The 17,533-nt window shown below is 33.1% G+C and overlaps 1 protein-coding gene across 12 annotated transcripts in view; it reads right to left on the bottom strand.

The window, feature by feature from the left end:
• Window positions 1-17,533, bottom strand: part of LOC105232163 (nephrin) — an 85,689-nt gene that overhangs the window by 46,491 nt on the left and 21,665 nt on the right. For all 12 annotated transcript variants that reach the window (XM_049451186.1, XM_049451187.1, XM_049451188.1 and 9 more), the window contains exons 5-7: window positions 15,031-15,201; window positions 9,568-9,721; window positions 8,021-8,157 (exon numbers count right to left, since the gene is read on the bottom strand). In XM_049451186.1, the coding sequence (XP_049307143.1) occupies window positions 8,021-8,157; window positions 9,568-9,721; window positions 15,031-15,201 (462 nt within the window). The remainder of the gene's footprint in view (window positions 1-8,020; window positions 8,158-9,567; window positions 9,722-15,030; window positions 15,202-17,533) is intronic.

Here is a 17,533-nt window from a genome sequence, read left to right as displayed (position 1 = left end):
AGATGGAATTTAAAATTGTGTTATGTGGAAACGTCTGCTCCCAATTTCTATGTATGTATGTATGTTTAAAAATGTTTAGGAAAATTCAGAGAAGTAAAAAATGCAGAGGCCGTGCGTTTAAGGGGTCAGTAGGGTAATCTTTTTTCAATTTTTTTTTGCATTTTCTGTTCCCTCATAACCTTAGAAATATTAATGTAGAAATCCATTTTACAATTGGAAGGTTTCAAAAAAGGCCCAAAAATAATAATACCGCTCGACGTTCGGAGCGCTCGCAGTACACTACTTTAAACTTTAAACGCGTTTTTCTCAGAACACACTTTTTTAAACTGACGGACATGATTCCGGTCGAACTACTCAACAGATTTGCTTAATTTTTTTTTTTAATGTTCACAAAACCCCTGGCTATCGTCCCTACTAGATTCATAATTTTTTATAATTTATTGACAATATTATGACAAAATTTATATAAAAAACATGGGGAAAAATGAAAAATAAAACGTTAATTACTTTTTTTATTTATCAACATTTTTTCTTGATTCCAGTAGGGACGATAACCATTTACGCACTTTTTAAGTATAAATTGGGTTTTTGTGTTTCAGATGATCCAAACATGTGAAATCGTGTCCGCCAGGGAAAAAACGCATCTCATTCATCCAGCCATTTCTCGGACAGATGTCATCAAAAAATTCTGAAAAAATTTATTTATACACTCCACGATATATGTATGTACTTACCTCATGGTATGTGAAAAAAGTTCTATTGTAGAAAAAAAATTTCTATGAAAAAAGTCAAAAAAGAGGCCATAGTACCCTACTGACCCCTTAAAAGTAAATAATAAAAAAGAAAAACAATTCAAGCACTAGTGCACTAGATGATCTAAATAAAGTCTTTCCATAGACCCAAAAAAATAAACACATGCTTCCCACATTGAAACATATCCAAATATGTGCAAACATATGAGCAATTGTTAATTTGTCCTCTTGGTGTTTGAATGTAATAACTTATCTACTTTTTTGTATACAAGGCGAACACATTAAATAATATAGCATACGCATACATTTATGTAAATTTATATACTCATTGCATTTACTAGTACAAATTCACAATCATTTGTACGTACTTATATTTGTATATAAGTATGTAGATGAACACTGCTACGAATATGAAGTATGAGTGCGCTTGACAACACTTGGCATATTAAACAGAAACAACGCCTTGGGAAAACAACAGCTGCCACAGCCTCATCAACTGTTGAGTCTCAGCTCCCCCGCCAAGTACTGGATGCATAGTCATACTCTTAGGGGTGCGTAGTCGTGATGAAAGCGCAATACTTAAAACTTGGGATTTTATGCGCACAATATAGGATTGTGTGAACCAGAGAGAAATGCGATTAACGTCTAGATATGCAACTGTATGCATGTTAAAAAAAAGAGGTAAAATGTGTACATCGGTAGTTTGAAATGCTTTAAGGAGACGCATTTTGTTTGTGTGCACACATACTTATATGTATGTACATATGTATTTATGTTTATGTTTCCTACATACTATGTAGATACATATACATATGTATGTACATAGGTATGCCGGTGTATACCCTACAGAGAAGCAACAACCTCGTCAGGAAATGGAATGAATTGTGAAGAAATTCACAACTCGAATGCATGTCTGATATACAAACGTAAAAATTTACAGAAAAACAGTAGACTTTTACAAATTATGCAGCATTTTTGTAATGAGTTAGGTTATTAGATCTGCGATTTTACTTTTTAATCCAGCACGAATTTGTTCCCTTTTTTAAATGGTATAAACGATGAGTTTTCTAAACAAAATCTGTAAATTAACTAGTATTATGTAAAAAAAATCTGTTATAAGTGTAAGTATGAGAAAAAGACAGTCGATTGATTAGTCTTTAAGAGGGTACCCAGCCAACCACGGCTACCCGCTTGTGACAAATATTTCAATACAACTACACATTTTTTCTCTTTGCACTAACACCAACGCACATTTTCGGGTTATTTTTTGTTGTATGATCACATGTATACGTACGTGAGTGGGTTAAATATTCGGTCGGCCTAAGACACACTCTATATGTTTATCCCCTCGTTTACCACCATGTTACCCACTGATTATCTGGTTTTTTACCCGCTGATGGTTTGCAGGGTAGGTAACTACATACTATGTACATGTACATACATACATATGTACACACATAGGTAATATATTCTTACATATCCATATAGTATACATACTTACGAGGGCTGTCTGATAAATAACCGACCTCAACGTGAAGCTAGCGGCACATCTGAAAAAAAAGTTTCTATTTCAAATTGTGCATATTATAATAGCTACTCGCCAAAATTTCAGAAATTTATCTTGCGCAATTATCTGTTGACAGTCGTTTTTGTGAGTCTATTTCGGTGATTTCCCCAAAATGGAAAAAATTGAATATCGAGCTGTAATTAAATTTTTATTTTGAAAGGCAATCAAAGGCCTTCACAAATCAAAGATGAGTTGGACTCTGTGTATGGTGACTCTGCACCATCGTTTACCACCGTAAAATTTTGGGCAGCTGAATTTAAACGTGGCCGCAGGAGCTTGGAAGATGATGAACGTCCTGGGCGTCCAACAACTGTAACCACTAACGATAACATCGCTAAAGTTCATCAATTGGTACTAGATGACCGCCGGATTAAAGTTAGAGAAATATCTGAGATTATGAAGATGTCAAAAGAACGTGTTTGTCAAATATTAAACCAAGATTTGGGCATGAGAAAGCTGTCCGCGCGTTGGGTGCCGCGTTTGCTTACGCTAGACCACAAACGTGCACGCATGAACATTTCCAGCGCTCTGTTTGGAAGGGTTGCAGAGATGGGAGCATCGCTGCGAGAAGTGTGTGAAGTTACAAGGAGACTATGTAGAAAAATAAAAAAAAAAAATTTGAAAAAGTCGCGTGCATCATGGTTAGGTCGGTTATTTATCAGACAGCCCTCGTATGTACATACATAAGTAAATGAGTACATCTGACTCTTTGTTGATGTTGATTAAAATTATAAAACAACCAAAAACTACTAAATGATGTTAGGGGCTGGAAGAAAATTGTGATAAGAAAATAATCGCCCTCTTACCAAAATTTCCTATGTACGGAGCATACTTTACAACAATGTAAAGAACACATAACAAGCTAAAATATTGCTATTCACTGCTTAATTCCTTTTCACTCAGGTGTAAGATGTCTTATGACATACCGTAATTAAAGATATTGAGTACTGCCAGCAATATCGCATATACTTATGTACATACATACATACATACATACATATGTATGTACTTATGTAAGTAAAATATGCAGATCAAGCATAGAGCATTCTTCCTCAAACAAAAAAGTACCTCCTACATACATACATACATATGTATGTACATATCCGGTTACGTAAACTAAGTAGATTGTTGTGGGAACGATAAGAATTTTTATTATTATTATATTAGTTTCTAAGAAGAACATGAAATGAAAGTTGTCAGCTGTAAAATTTTTAAGAAAAATTAACTGCAAAAACGTCGTGTGGAAGGGGACTATTTTGTCACTCATTACCATTAAATATTATGCATATTTGCATTCATACATATATTTACAATAAACATATGTACATACATATGTATAGATATTGCATTCAAAAAACAGGTTATAACATTTAATATCCGAATATAAAGTAAATATTTTTTTAAATCCGAGTGATGTTGCAATGAATGAAAATTCAAAATGAAAAGAAATGGCGAATTGCGTAGTAGCGACCTGTTGCGGAAAAAACACAAAGCGAACCACCTGAGTATGATCTCGTTTTTCCTTGTCGTTCCCTTGAATACGAAAACCGGTTTGGGTTCATGCAAATACATGGCTCATGATGTTTACACAGTTTTGCGCATTCACGATGCAATTCACAATAATCAAACGATTTGTAGGCAAGCTAACCACAATTTGGGGAAAACGGTTTTGTTAATTAAGGAAAACACTCGTATTAAGCGGTTATTGAGAAAACGGTCCTAAATTGTACAAAACAATTTTGTTAATCGCATGAAGAGAAAACAAATAACGTTTTGATTCTTTCTTCAATTTCTGTTATCTAATTGAAACGCCCATAATCTTATACATATGTATATAAAAATGAATCGCAAAATGTGTTGGTAAGCGCATAACTCAAAAACGCCTGGACAAATTTTGCCAATTCTTTTTTTTAAATGTTCGTTGAGGCTCAAGGATGGTTTTTACGGCAAGAAAACCCCGAATAATTGCCGGAAAACCCCTAAAACAACCATTTTCTTTTTCCCATACAAACGAATGTTTGTTTGTTTATTAGTAACGCTAAGGGAACGACGGAACCAATCTTGAGGAAATTTTCAGAGAATGTTCTGTGTGGATCGGGGAAGGTTTAGAAATAAAAAACTTGAATGCTTTTCGTGAGGAAAAGTCGGAAAATTGGACGATTCCAAAAAGTAAATTTTTTCCATACAAATTTGTTTTGTTTTTTTTCAATTATTTGAATCGTTCAAATTTGTCGTTTGCTTCAAAAATTTTTTGAAATTATTCAATGAAAATGTTTTATATGTTGCACACAAAGTGATCAATTACAGATTGAAATTTTTAATATCGGTCGGTGTTCTTTTTTCATCAACATAAGTACATTAGCAGCGCAAGGCACTTGACCGAGTACTCCCAAGATGCGATGATACATACGTGCGGTATTATGGATCGCGGTGAATCAGCAAGCGATCGTCACGATGTCACATCATGACTTTTCAAGCAACAGCTTCGATGGACTTTATCTAGAAGCAACGTATATATGTTGCGATTAGATACTATATGTACTCTGTTGAGTGGCAAAAGAGAGGTTTGCCCCACGCACACATTCCTTTTTGGATGGTGGTTACACCAGATGAAATTGATGAAATCATTTCTGCTGAAATACCTGATGCAGAGAAAGATCCAGTATTATACGAAGTGATGAAAACCATTATGGTTCACGGGCCTTGCGGATATCACAATCCCACTTCGATTTGTATGTCTGACAATAAATTAGTGATGAGCGATATTTCACTACCGGTGATTTTTTCACTGTGATTGAAAAATCGCAAATCGCAACTGCGATCACTTTTTATAAATAGCAGTTCGCTTCTATGAACTGCGATTGCGATCGCAGTTCGAACCTGTGATTTACGATAGCAGTTCGAACCTGTGATTTACGATAGCAGTTCGAACCTGTGAATTACGATCACAATAGCAAATAGCAGAAAAGTAACAACTTTCTTCAGGGTATTGTATATATCGTATATGCTATTTTGCGTCATAGCGGTTTGAAGTTTTGAGTGTAACGTTCTTATAATTTTTAATAATGGCAGGAAATGTATCAAGGAAAAGAAGTGAAGTGTGATGTTTGAAGTGGGAGATGAAATATAATCAAAATGGAATATTTTAATTTGTTTTAATAAAATTTTTAATTTTACTTATTGTTAAAACCAAGTTTGAAAGCTTTTTGTGTTGAAAACAAGAATTGTAACTAATTAATTTCAGAAAAAATATGGAATAAAAAAGTTACGGGTTTTTAATATTTTCCCAATTGGTCTTGAAAATATTATTAGCGGGTATTCAAAACATTCTAATGGATTATGGAGTTTATAGTTTTTCTTTTAAAATATTAAAAGCGGATCATACCAACATACAAATGAACTATGCAATAAGCTCTAAGTTTCAGGTAGCCGAACCGCTCCAACATTTGCGAAAATGTAGTGAAAAGAAAGGCGTAAAAACTTGACTCGAGTTACAGGAACCAAAAGAGAATTTACCGCCAATAACGACAAAATGTTTTCGTCGTTCCCACGACAGTCGGGTGTACGTAACTGGACGGGACCCGGACTTGTATTCGACCAAACACTGTCAAATCGGCAGAATCTGCCGCTACAACAACAACAACAAAAGGTCTCCGTTTTAACGTCGACTTAGTTGCGATCGCAATAGCAATATAAAATCACAGTGATTTAAAAATAGCAATCACTGAAATCACAGTGATTTAAAAATCGCAATATCGCTCATCTCTACAATAAATCCACCAAACACTATCCACGTGCTTTTCTTTCGGAAACACAAACAAGAAATGATGGCTGTACTGTACTGTACTTTATCGGCGTTGCTCACCACACGACAATGGCAGAACATTCAGCTTTCAATTTAGAAGAGTGAATATCGAAGTTGACAACACACGGATCGTACTATATTCACCACTGTTGTCTAATTCACATTCAAAAGTCATGTCAATGTTGAGTATAGCAGTTTGGTGTAATCGATAAAATACGTTTGTAAGTACATGACCAAAGGAAGCAACATGGCGGTTATTGGTCTTGAACGATACGGTTGATACGTGAACTGCACTAAAGCACTTTGTAGCGCTTTCCGACTGTTGTGCGTCTCGCAGTTAATTTGGAGAATGGCCAAAGAGTGTATTTCAACCCAGGGAATACAGTACAGCCAATGGAAACACCGCTAGCAACAAAATTAACATTTATGAGTTTTTGCTCAACTTTCGTCAGTGATCCGTTTGCGAGGAGATTCGGAAATACCTCGATATTATGCATGGAATGCATCGTTGAAGAAATAATTACGCAGAAAGCAAGGCCAACCAGTAAATGGACACCCAGGTGTGTTATCAATTAATGCTATAAGATGAATTTACACAATCCACCCGAAAAACGACGATTGTTTCTACCTTCGGTTGCTATTGATAAATGTACGCGGTTCAACTTCATATGAGTCTGTGTGCGTACTGTGAATGATACGGTGTGTGCAACTTTTTGAGAAGCAAGCCAGCAATTACAATTGCTGGAAATTGATAATCACTGGAATGAAAATGACGTTCGCACACTTTTCACGATAATAATTTCGACATATCAGCCTCCAAATCCGCGTCTATTATGGGATACGAACAAAAATGACATTGCCGAAGACATTTTACATCTAAAAATTGAATATGGATAAATTCCGGTGGTTTGGTATCAATTCCATTTGCCGTTTATCGATTCACGAAAGATGAACTCATCAAGAATTGTTGAGACTTAAACTGGAAGATTCAAAGTTAAATTCCGGGAGAATTGCGCTCATACAAATCGATCGATCGTCTTGACAATGAAGACGACGCCGTGAATTATCCAGTGGAGTTTCTAAATTCTTTGGAGGGGCTTTGTATGCCAGCGCATCATTTGCGTCTCAAAGTTGGATCTGTCGTTATTATGCTTCGCAATCTACAAGCGCCGAAACAAGCCGAAACTGTGTAATGGAACCCGACTGATTGTGACGCAGCTATCGAATACAAAGGGGCAGAATGCTTGATTCTACGAATTTGTTTGAGTTCTCACGATTTGCCATTTCAGTTCAAACGGATTCCGTTTCCAGTAAAATAGCATTTGAGATGACAATCATCAGGACAGAAGGATAGTCGCTAGAAATGTATGGCAAAAATTTTGAGCTGCTATGTTTTTTACACGGCCAAAAATACGTGGCGTGCTCACGAGTTAGAAAACTATCTTCTCTGTACATTTACGCACCGGAACAGAAACCAAAAAATGTTGTTAATCAAGCTGCGTTACATTGAAAATAAAATAAATGATACATTTAATTTTCTTTTCATTACAAAACACGCAGGAAAACGGCTGCGGGGTCAGCTAGTTATACCATATAATCTTTTTAAAACTACAGCTGAATTATAAACATTGCTGCATTTAAACAGATATTTTAATAAAACCACTATAAAAAGGGATAGCAGCAGAGTTGCTAAAATTACATAAAAAAAATAATTGAATTAATATTTGAATAAACAAATTAATTTGCAATCCCAAATTCGAGATTTAAACAAATTAATTCCATATACGAATTAAATATACATTTTTGAATTACAAATAAATTTACTTATGTCTATATTATCTAGACATACGTATACATATATATGTATATGAACGTAATTATAATACGTTTACTTACAAAGTACAGTTATGTCTATTTCTGCTTTCAAAGGATTCTGTGACATTACGTTACTGGCTTCGCAACGAAAACGTGCATTATTATCGCTCGCTTCTGCTGTAAAGGTGTAGATATTTTCAGACAATCGTCCGGCAGTCCTTTAAAAATATAATATATGTAGTTTCAATTAATTAATTTTTATACTCTAGCAATATGTTGTATATAAGTATGATAGTTATTATAATTTGTATACCCTAGCATAATCTGGATGATAAAATTAATTGGTTTCTGGATGTCCATTTCGTATTTCGGCAAACATTTTGAAGAGAATATGGAAAATAATATATTTTTGACATCCTTATGTTAGAGTCTACTTACATATATTTCCAAATTAAATGACCTTACAATAGATGAATGTATCCCCAATGAAGATATCGAGCAGCATATATCGAAATATAATAGGGGTATTCTCTTGCTCTTGCAAAACCGTTGCACGGTGCACGAATTGCAGATTTTCCACCTAATGAAAGGGCACAACAACAAACACACGCAGAAAAATATTTGCAACAGCTGTAAAATATGTCAGACGAAAACCCATGTTTATTTTCGTGCAATGACACGTAAAAAAATAATTGCTGTGCTAGCTGCCATTTTACTTAAATACGTATTTTGACGTTAAATTGTGAGGAAGGTAAATTATTAAAATAGATTTGATAATTTCTATTTAAATTATAAAGATTTGTTACAGTTTTTTTTGTTAAGAATGAATTGGCGCACCATTCACAATAGCCATGCACAATTGACCGAATCAGCCGTTCATATATCATTAGATTCTGCAATGGGTGCTCTTTCGGTATAGGATTTTTGCAATCTGCAATCTTGCAAGAGCAAGAGAATCCCCTTAATATGACTAAACGAGTCTAAACCTCCACCTAGTGCTGCATAACGTCACCTTATCAACAAAAGACTCTACATGGATAACACGGGCACAGTCTAATACAATACACCACACAATGTCACACAATACAAGACCACACCACATTTCGCTCATTTGCTGCAAGACCGGCATAAATCAAAAAACGTGATTTTTGAGTTAATTCTGCAGAATTGTTCGTTATATCATACTTCATGTTGAGTGAAAAATTCATATGAATACCTCTTATATGCTCCGCTTGAGAAGAGGTGTAAGGTTGGAGTCACCGTGTAAGGTTGTAGTCAGTTGAAAACTTTGGAACTACAAGTAGTGCCCTTACATTCTAGCATCACAACACGAAACGCTAAAACAACACTACTCAATAAATCTAAAAGAAAAAGTTACGACTGATATGCTAAGAAATCTGTGGGGTATTTGTCGTGTGCTGATTATGAATTTGAGTTAAACAATTTTCCATCAAATAATTACAGACAACTACAGTTTAGCATCAAACATGAACGACAAATGAAAACAGACGTTGTACATCTAATGTGTACAACTGTTCATGGCCGTTAAATTTCGTTCGCGGATATAAATACATATGTTATTCAGTTGACTAATCCAAGAAACTACATATATTGCTCACTTTACTCACCTGTAAGCCATTCGGATTTGAGAACCATTTTTATACCAAATTAATTGCGCTGGTGGATTTCCGCCTCTACTCCGACACACCAACTCTACTGTTTGACCCCTTCGCAGAATCTCGCCTTGAGTATAACCCTCGATATATGGAGGGCCTGGTGGATCTAAAATATAAGCAATAACAAAGGAATATATATTATTAGTATGGTCGTTTACCAAACATTTTTAATGTATACTTTGAAGAATGTGTAAAAATATATGTACAGTGCCGGATTAGCCACGTAGCAAGAGTAGCAAATGCTACGGGTCCCGCGCTCCAACTGACCGTAATTAAAAAATAACAATTTAAATGGAGCGTAAAATATCCCTGCACGCTTATACTATGTTCAGACCGAAAATTTCAAAGATTAGATTACACTTAATCATTTCATAATCCAACAGTGTTCTCACTGCCGTTAGAAAGATCAAAAAACAGCTGTTATTGTCATTCAAGAATTCACATCGCTTAATATTTATCAAAAGAAAAGATTGTCATATAGTATTTTGAAATAAAAGCCGTCTTTTTTTAATATTTTCCATATAATAGAAATAATGGATGCATTTTTTCATTTGTTTGGTCGATTTTCAGGTGAAATTAGATTCATTGCTTTAAAAAAAATTTGTTTGTTTACATTTTTTTCCCTTTGCAGTGTCTAAATCAGCTGTGACAATGTAACAGATTTCCAGTGCTGACTAGTATTTTTCCAGTGCTGACAAGTAGATTGCGCAAAAACAGAGTCGCACGGACAGATTTAGCGTGGATCAGTTTCAAATCATTTCAATGAAGTGATTTTGAACTGTCATTTTTGTATGGCGAAATCTTGATAAATTTTTAAGATTAGTGGGATAATCCATTCAACAGCCGAAATCGTGTGATTAAGTGTCGGTCTGAACATAGTATTAGGCTAAGCTTCACTTCCACCTTCCACCTGAAAATCTAAAACTCGATTTCGTTACGTTAAATCGTAAAAATAAGTAGGTATTTTACGAACTTCTTAACTTTAATGTTCTAATGTTTAATTATGAATATTATAATCGATACTACCATTCATTTTAAATTTAAATAAATATTTTCATAAAATAAAATTAAAAAGAAAATCAATATCGAATGCTTCATGGCCGTCAAAAGAAAATAAGTATAATTATTAAATTTTTACAATATTTTTATTGGTCTTATGACCTTCCATTTTTTAAATAACTTTTATTAAATAATTCTTTAGAATCGTGTTACCTAAACTTAGAAATTGCTTTGCGAATTTAATTATCTCTCATGATTACTAACTTCAGTGGCGAAGGTTCTTTTTCAGCATTAAAACGTATAAAAAATTAATTAAGGAACACGATGGGCAAAGAACGTCTTAATCATCTCACTTTGTTGAATATAGAGCATAACTTGCTTAAAGAAGACGATATTGAATGTATTATATCTAAATTTGCCTATAATAAATCCTGAAAACTTTATTTGTTCCAATTTTGTTTTTTTTTTAGTATCATAAACTTAAGAACCTATAGCAAACCAAGGGCCTCTTGACAGAATTTGCTACAGGCCCCGCGATAGTTTAATCCGGCACTGAATACATATATGTACATATATTTTTACAACTCCCGGTATTATGATAGACCTCTAACGCATTGATTAACATATTCGGCATTAAGCCCAATACTAACCAGATTTCTATTTTAGACTCTAAAAGATAAGCCAATATCAACAATTATTAGACAAGAAGTACTTGAAATTTTTACTCCGAAATTGTTTTGGTTGGTTGTTTTATATAATGAAAAGTGAAGAAAAAACAGATGGAAGAGATGATAGTATTCCGATTCGTTTATTTTCATTGTTAATGGTATAGAAAGTGTACGGTTATGCCCATTACCGTGGACAAAAAACAAAATTGTGGTCCTTAGATATAAAGAAAATATCTTTTGAAATAACGAAACAGTTCTGGTAAAGTTTGAGCTCTTAATATTAAATTAACAGGTGGCTCACTGTAATTTTTGATTTCCCATATACATAAATAACAGGAATATTGTATTTTTTTATTGTGATGTTTAATACAATACAACCGATATAAGCTTGATCGCGAATAAATTTTGAGCGAGTTGACTTAAAAAAATCATTTTTTTAGATCGTTAAATTTCCTATAACAGGAAGAAATTACTGGGCCAATTTCAGCCCAATTTAGTGCTTGACATTATTCCATTATCACTATGTAAGATGTCTTAGGAAAATTCAGAGAACGTATAATATTGAATATACTACTGCTTCATTTCGAAAATGTGTGAAATGTCCGACTATTACAGCTCTACAAAAAAATAATAATTTTTTCTTGTTCGCTAGATATCTTAGCAAATTTTGATGTTTTCAAGTGTCGCAATTACAAATTTATTCATTTAAGTATTTAATGTGCTATTCTGATTATGATTTTTGTATAACTTATATTTTGACCAATTCGCGGCTCTGTTAGTAATAAAATTTATTTTTTCCATATTTCAAAATTTGTGAGATACAATGATGTTGCTAAATTCCCAGAATCGGTTCATCATACCAGAGGGAATGAATGTAAGAGTGAAAATCTGCCCCAAGTTTGTTTTCTTAAAATTATCCCTGTAATATTATTTTAATTACAGTTATAGAAAATACCCGATGTCATCACATACGGCAATTAATGTAGATACAGATTTTATCTCGATTATGGCTGTACCGGAAATTGAAGCTTGGAACAATTTGATAATAATAGTCAAAAATTTCCTAAGAAACTAAATACTAAATTATTAAAAAATTATTCAAATAAGTTGATAGAAATTTTTTTGGAAAATTTAGGAAAAGGAGAAGAAATAAATTTAATATCATAATGCAGAAAAATATCGGTATGTCTAGCAATAGCTGTCTGCAGCTCCAAAAAACTAAATATTAGAAATATTATACATACATATGTATGTAATATTACTATTGTGAGCAACGATTGGTTCAGAGGGAGATATCAATCAAACTTTGCTTTAATTTACGAATAGGTGAACATGCATACATACAATTAAAGCTTATTTACCAGCGTGGTTAGTGGTACAATTATGGTATCATCGTCTATTGAACGTAATTGCTTTTCTGACACCTATCAATTTCTTTATTTGCTTATGTTTAAAGCAACTACAACGCGGAAATATGCAACTCCGGATTTATCTTAATAGACCCATACGTTCTAGATTTATTTGTAACATCGCTATCGCCGATTCCGATTAACCAGTACAACTTTTATGAAACATATTAAATTTTCGGGCGTATACCTCAGAGTTATCCCAAAAAATTAAAATAATATACAATACATAGGCATGCAAATATGTACACAGATTAGTAACATTGAATAGATTTAATCATATAATGGTAGATTTTTATTTCGCAACAACATTCATCGAATGAGTTTAATTTATTCGACGTGAAAATATCGAAAGCAAAAAAGATGGGGGCGTTTTTGACGATGACGTTTTTATCTCAACTTGTTTGTACGTATTAGGAATAATATACATATGTATATATGTATATTGTTTTACCGAATACTCGTGTAAATGAAGTTGATATAAAATATAGCTGAAATAATGCTGATTGTATCACATATAACCTGCAAATACTTCATTATACTTAAAAGGAAACAATCATATACATATGTATAATAAATTATAGCACTCTTTTAGCCATTAATCCGTATACATACATACATACATGTGTATATGTGTGGTAGTAATATAAGTATGTATATATCGAAATACGCTTTACAATATATAGCATATAATATACAATAATTGAATTTAAAGCTGATCAACATATTATAATTGGTCAATATTTTTGCAATCCATATTAACTAACTAATTTTTAACTTGAGCGATAGAAATGGCAGAACTAAGAATCTTAAAATGTTATAATGAAGAAGGCATTGGGTATACTCATGACACATGCAAAAAACAATATTAAAAAAGTAAGGAGGGCTAAGTTTGGGGTTATTGAACATTTCAATTCCCTGCAACTTGCCAGAATCAAGCCGGGAAATTACCATCAGGTGTTCGAAATAATTCAACATTTCTTGTTCGGCCAAATCGTAAATGATTGTGAATCATCCTCTAATAAACAGAAGGTCAGAATTCATTATACATATTAATAATATGAAGGTTGGACCAACGTCACTTACCGACATCCTTGGTATATGATTTGTTAGAATAACAAAAATCATTTCAGCATTAAACTGTTTTATTCATCTCTCAATTTTAGTAAGCCGGAAATGGGGGCTAAGGATCTGATTCAACCCATTTTTGTCATACAGACATACTTTATCAAGAGAGGATTTTCTTCGAATAATAGATATAGATTTACCACTGTTTTAGATAAAAAGTTCGCAGTAAGAACTGGAACACATATTCGGTATATAAGAGTTGAACAGTTTTAGTACGATTTCAACAATTATTGGTCATATGGTGGCACATCTCATAGACACTATTCGTGTACAGTTTTATCCGGATACAATAATTAGTTCTTGATTTGTATGCCGAAAAGTGAAAGAATCACCTTGACTTTAAATTTTAATATAGGAATATCAAGAGAATAGCTTAATTTTTTCAACAATTTTTGCCCGCAGGTGCTACTATAATTGTGCCAATTTACACTTTTGTATCTTTATTTTGTGCTCTTTATACGTGTTTGATTAATGGCATTTTGTGGAGGTGACAGTGGCCCGATTACGCCCATCTACTAATTTTTATTCAATGTATCGCTTGCACGGGCTTTTCTCGTCGTCTTTATCATTTATTTATATTGGGTTGTCAAAAAAGTTTTGCGGTATTTTCGCTAGTTGGCGCTGAAAGCGCGTAGTTCTAGTTTTATTCATCGCATCGGGTCATGCTACACCTTTTTGGAGCAAAATAAAGAGAAAATACGGCATATTTTACAGTACTACTACGATAAAGGCAAAAATGCATCTCAAGCCGCCAATAAAATTTGTGCAGTTTATGGACCCGATACAGTTTCCATTTCTACCGCACAACGATGGTTTCAACGTTTTCGTTCTGGTGTAGAGGTGGTCGAAGATTGCGCCACGCTCCGGAAGGCCTGTCGTCGAAAATTGCGATAAAATCGCTGAATTGGTCGAAAGAGACCGGCATAGTAGTCATCAAACCGTTATAAACCATTTGAAGAAGCTTGGAGTCACTAAGAAGCTCGATGTATGGGTGCCACACGAATTGATTCAATAAAAATACCACAAGACTTTTTTGACAACCCAATATACATATATATTTAGACCGTTAGGTTGCGTAAGCATGAAACCATTTCTTAGGAATGACTAATTCAAGTATTATAAATATATTTATACATAAGGGTTTACAGAAACGTTAATAGGCTAAAATTAAATTGTAAATATTTTTCTTTCATTTCAAACTACTATTTACTTACAGAGAACGGAAAGCTGAACGGTCGACCGCAGCGGCATATCCGGAGGCAACGCCTTATGCTTCGCTTGACAGGTATATTCCATAAAATCATCATCGGCACTTGGTTTTATATTTAATGTCGACTTTGTAGTGTAACGTTTTGAGGAAGTCTCTTCAATTTTATCAACGCGACCTAAAAATAAGGAATGGAACAGATCTTAGAAATCTTTTTCTAATCACAGCTATTACGCAATCCAACGCAGCAAAGCTAAGAATACAAATGTCCGCTACGAATACGCATAATTTGATATCACTGAATGCATGTAAATTCGAAATTTTTGTTACCAGACTTAAGGGCGGAACCCGGTTTAGAAGCTTCAAAAAATTGAATTTTTTTATTTGCTTAAGTCTCTTCAAAAAATTATTTAAAAATATGTCCCCAAAGTTATAGATGGAAATACGAAGCTAGGGGGAAATAGTGGCCGAGCGTCTAACAGGTATATGAGCGCTTGGGCAGAAAGCGAAAACTTTGACGCGCGATTTCTCGGTTTTTCATTTTAATGATTTTTCGTAATTGGCGGACAGAATAGAAAAAAACTAAACGTCATTTGGAATTGGGGCAAAGTTTATTATCTTTGGCATTAAATTATTTTCTATTGGGGTACTCACAACCTGTCCGAAAGCATCGTAAAATCGTAAAATTATAAATTTTTACACTTGTTTAAAAAAATTGTTGTTGGACTTCATACAAAAATGAGTTTACACATTTACAATTCTCAATGCTATGTTTTCGAATCGTTATAACTTACAACTTTATGAGACTTGTATATTTAAACTAAAAAGAAAACTAAGAAAAGTCAAGTTTGAACATATTTTTAAACTTGTAGAATTTTACACTATTTTTGGAATTTTTTTAGTTTATTATTTTTATTAACAAATATGAATCTCTTTGAAATATTTGTTTCAGATAGAGATTGAGATGCATCGGGCAATTGCTTACCAGAGACAAAATATAAAAGATTTTGTATACAAACAATTTACGAATGATGTTTAAATATATAATTATAAACACCAGAAATCACTCACACATCACACAAGGCTTTAATAAATTTTTTCTTTCCCTCTACAAAAAATCTTCAAAAAAATCGATTTTTTGAAGCCCCTTAATTCTGAATTTTGACTTTTCAAAATATGCAGGGTAGAAAAAAATTTAAATTTTGATAAACAAAACTGAAATTTATTCAAATTGAATTTACGAACAAAGTATGACTCCGCTAACTGCCACTCTACGATTTTCGAACTTACGTTCGGAATTGTTCGATTTGTATGATAGCTTTCCCGAAAAACCAGTATACGATGGATTGCGTGATAGGGCTGAATGTAATATGATTTTTAAAGAATAAAATTATTCAAAGCATAAATTCACTTTGCTATTTGTCTTTCGGCATTTAAGAAAATTAGGTATTGATTTAACGTATTAATTATAACATTCTAAGATAGTATTATGAAATGTGTTAAAATACCTGCAAGTTCACCTCATATTTTATATGACACAGAAGTTTATTCTAGACACTAAAATTTTGAAGTTATTCATATTATACACAAGGTGCGTTCCAAAATAAACAGGACTTAAAAAAAACAGATCAAAGAGTTTTTTTCGGCAAAATCAATTTATTTTATTGAAAATAGTCTCCTTCCGCTGCAATACAGCTTTTTGCACGGTCCAAAAGTATGTCGAACGAGTGAACGAGTCATTCAGAATGATTTTTTTCATTGAGTTAAAAAATCCATAAGAAATAAAAAATTGTCCCAAATTTATCAAACTTTAACTATTAATATCTTTTAAACGGTTGGGTTTACGAAAACATCATACGAGACCTTTTTTTAGGGCATTCAATTTCCTACAAAATCTAAAGAACAAGATATTTTTTCAAGAAGTTGGAAGGGAGATATAAATTTTTCTATCTGATAATAAGAAAAAATAGAAAACTGTATGTAGGAGGACCTTCCTGTTACAATTAAAAGCTCATATTTGGAGATGCTTTCTTAGAGGTGTCTAGGAACCTATTTTTCCGAGTACCAATCGAAAAAAAATTGGGAGCGGTAGCAGAACGGAGTTAATGAAAATTTTTATGTGCAACAGCTTCCGCATGTGTTTGTTGTTTTTCTTGTTTGCTATTTTCTGTCATCATATTTGAATTAATTGAATAATTCAAACAAAAAAAAAAAATTATGCAAATCATTTTGGCACTTGTTGCATCAAGTGACTTTATAAATCTAAAACCAAATATTTTAAGAAATTTATTAATAAAGTGAAGTAGATAATAATTGCATAAATTATAAAATGTTTTTTGTATAAAATATTTACCATTTTTATATTACCAAAAACATCTGTTGCAAATGTATTACAATATATATGACCGCAGAACCAGAAAATGTTGAACATATGTAATATTATGTATATAATTTGAAGTAGTGAAACGTAATCAATAAGACACTCAATTTCGATTTTTTTGATGATACGT

The sequence above is a fragment of the Bactrocera dorsalis genome, chromosome 3 (genome assembly GCF_023373825.1).
Source record: "Bactrocera dorsalis isolate Fly_Bdor chromosome 3, ASM2337382v1, whole genome shotgun sequence".
NCBI classification, from domain to species: domain Eukaryota; kingdom Metazoa; phylum Arthropoda; class Insecta; order Diptera; family Tephritidae; genus Bactrocera; species Bactrocera dorsalis.
The sequence above is the reverse complement of the archived record's forward strand: the minus strand, read 5'-3'. Positions and strand labels throughout refer to the sequence as shown.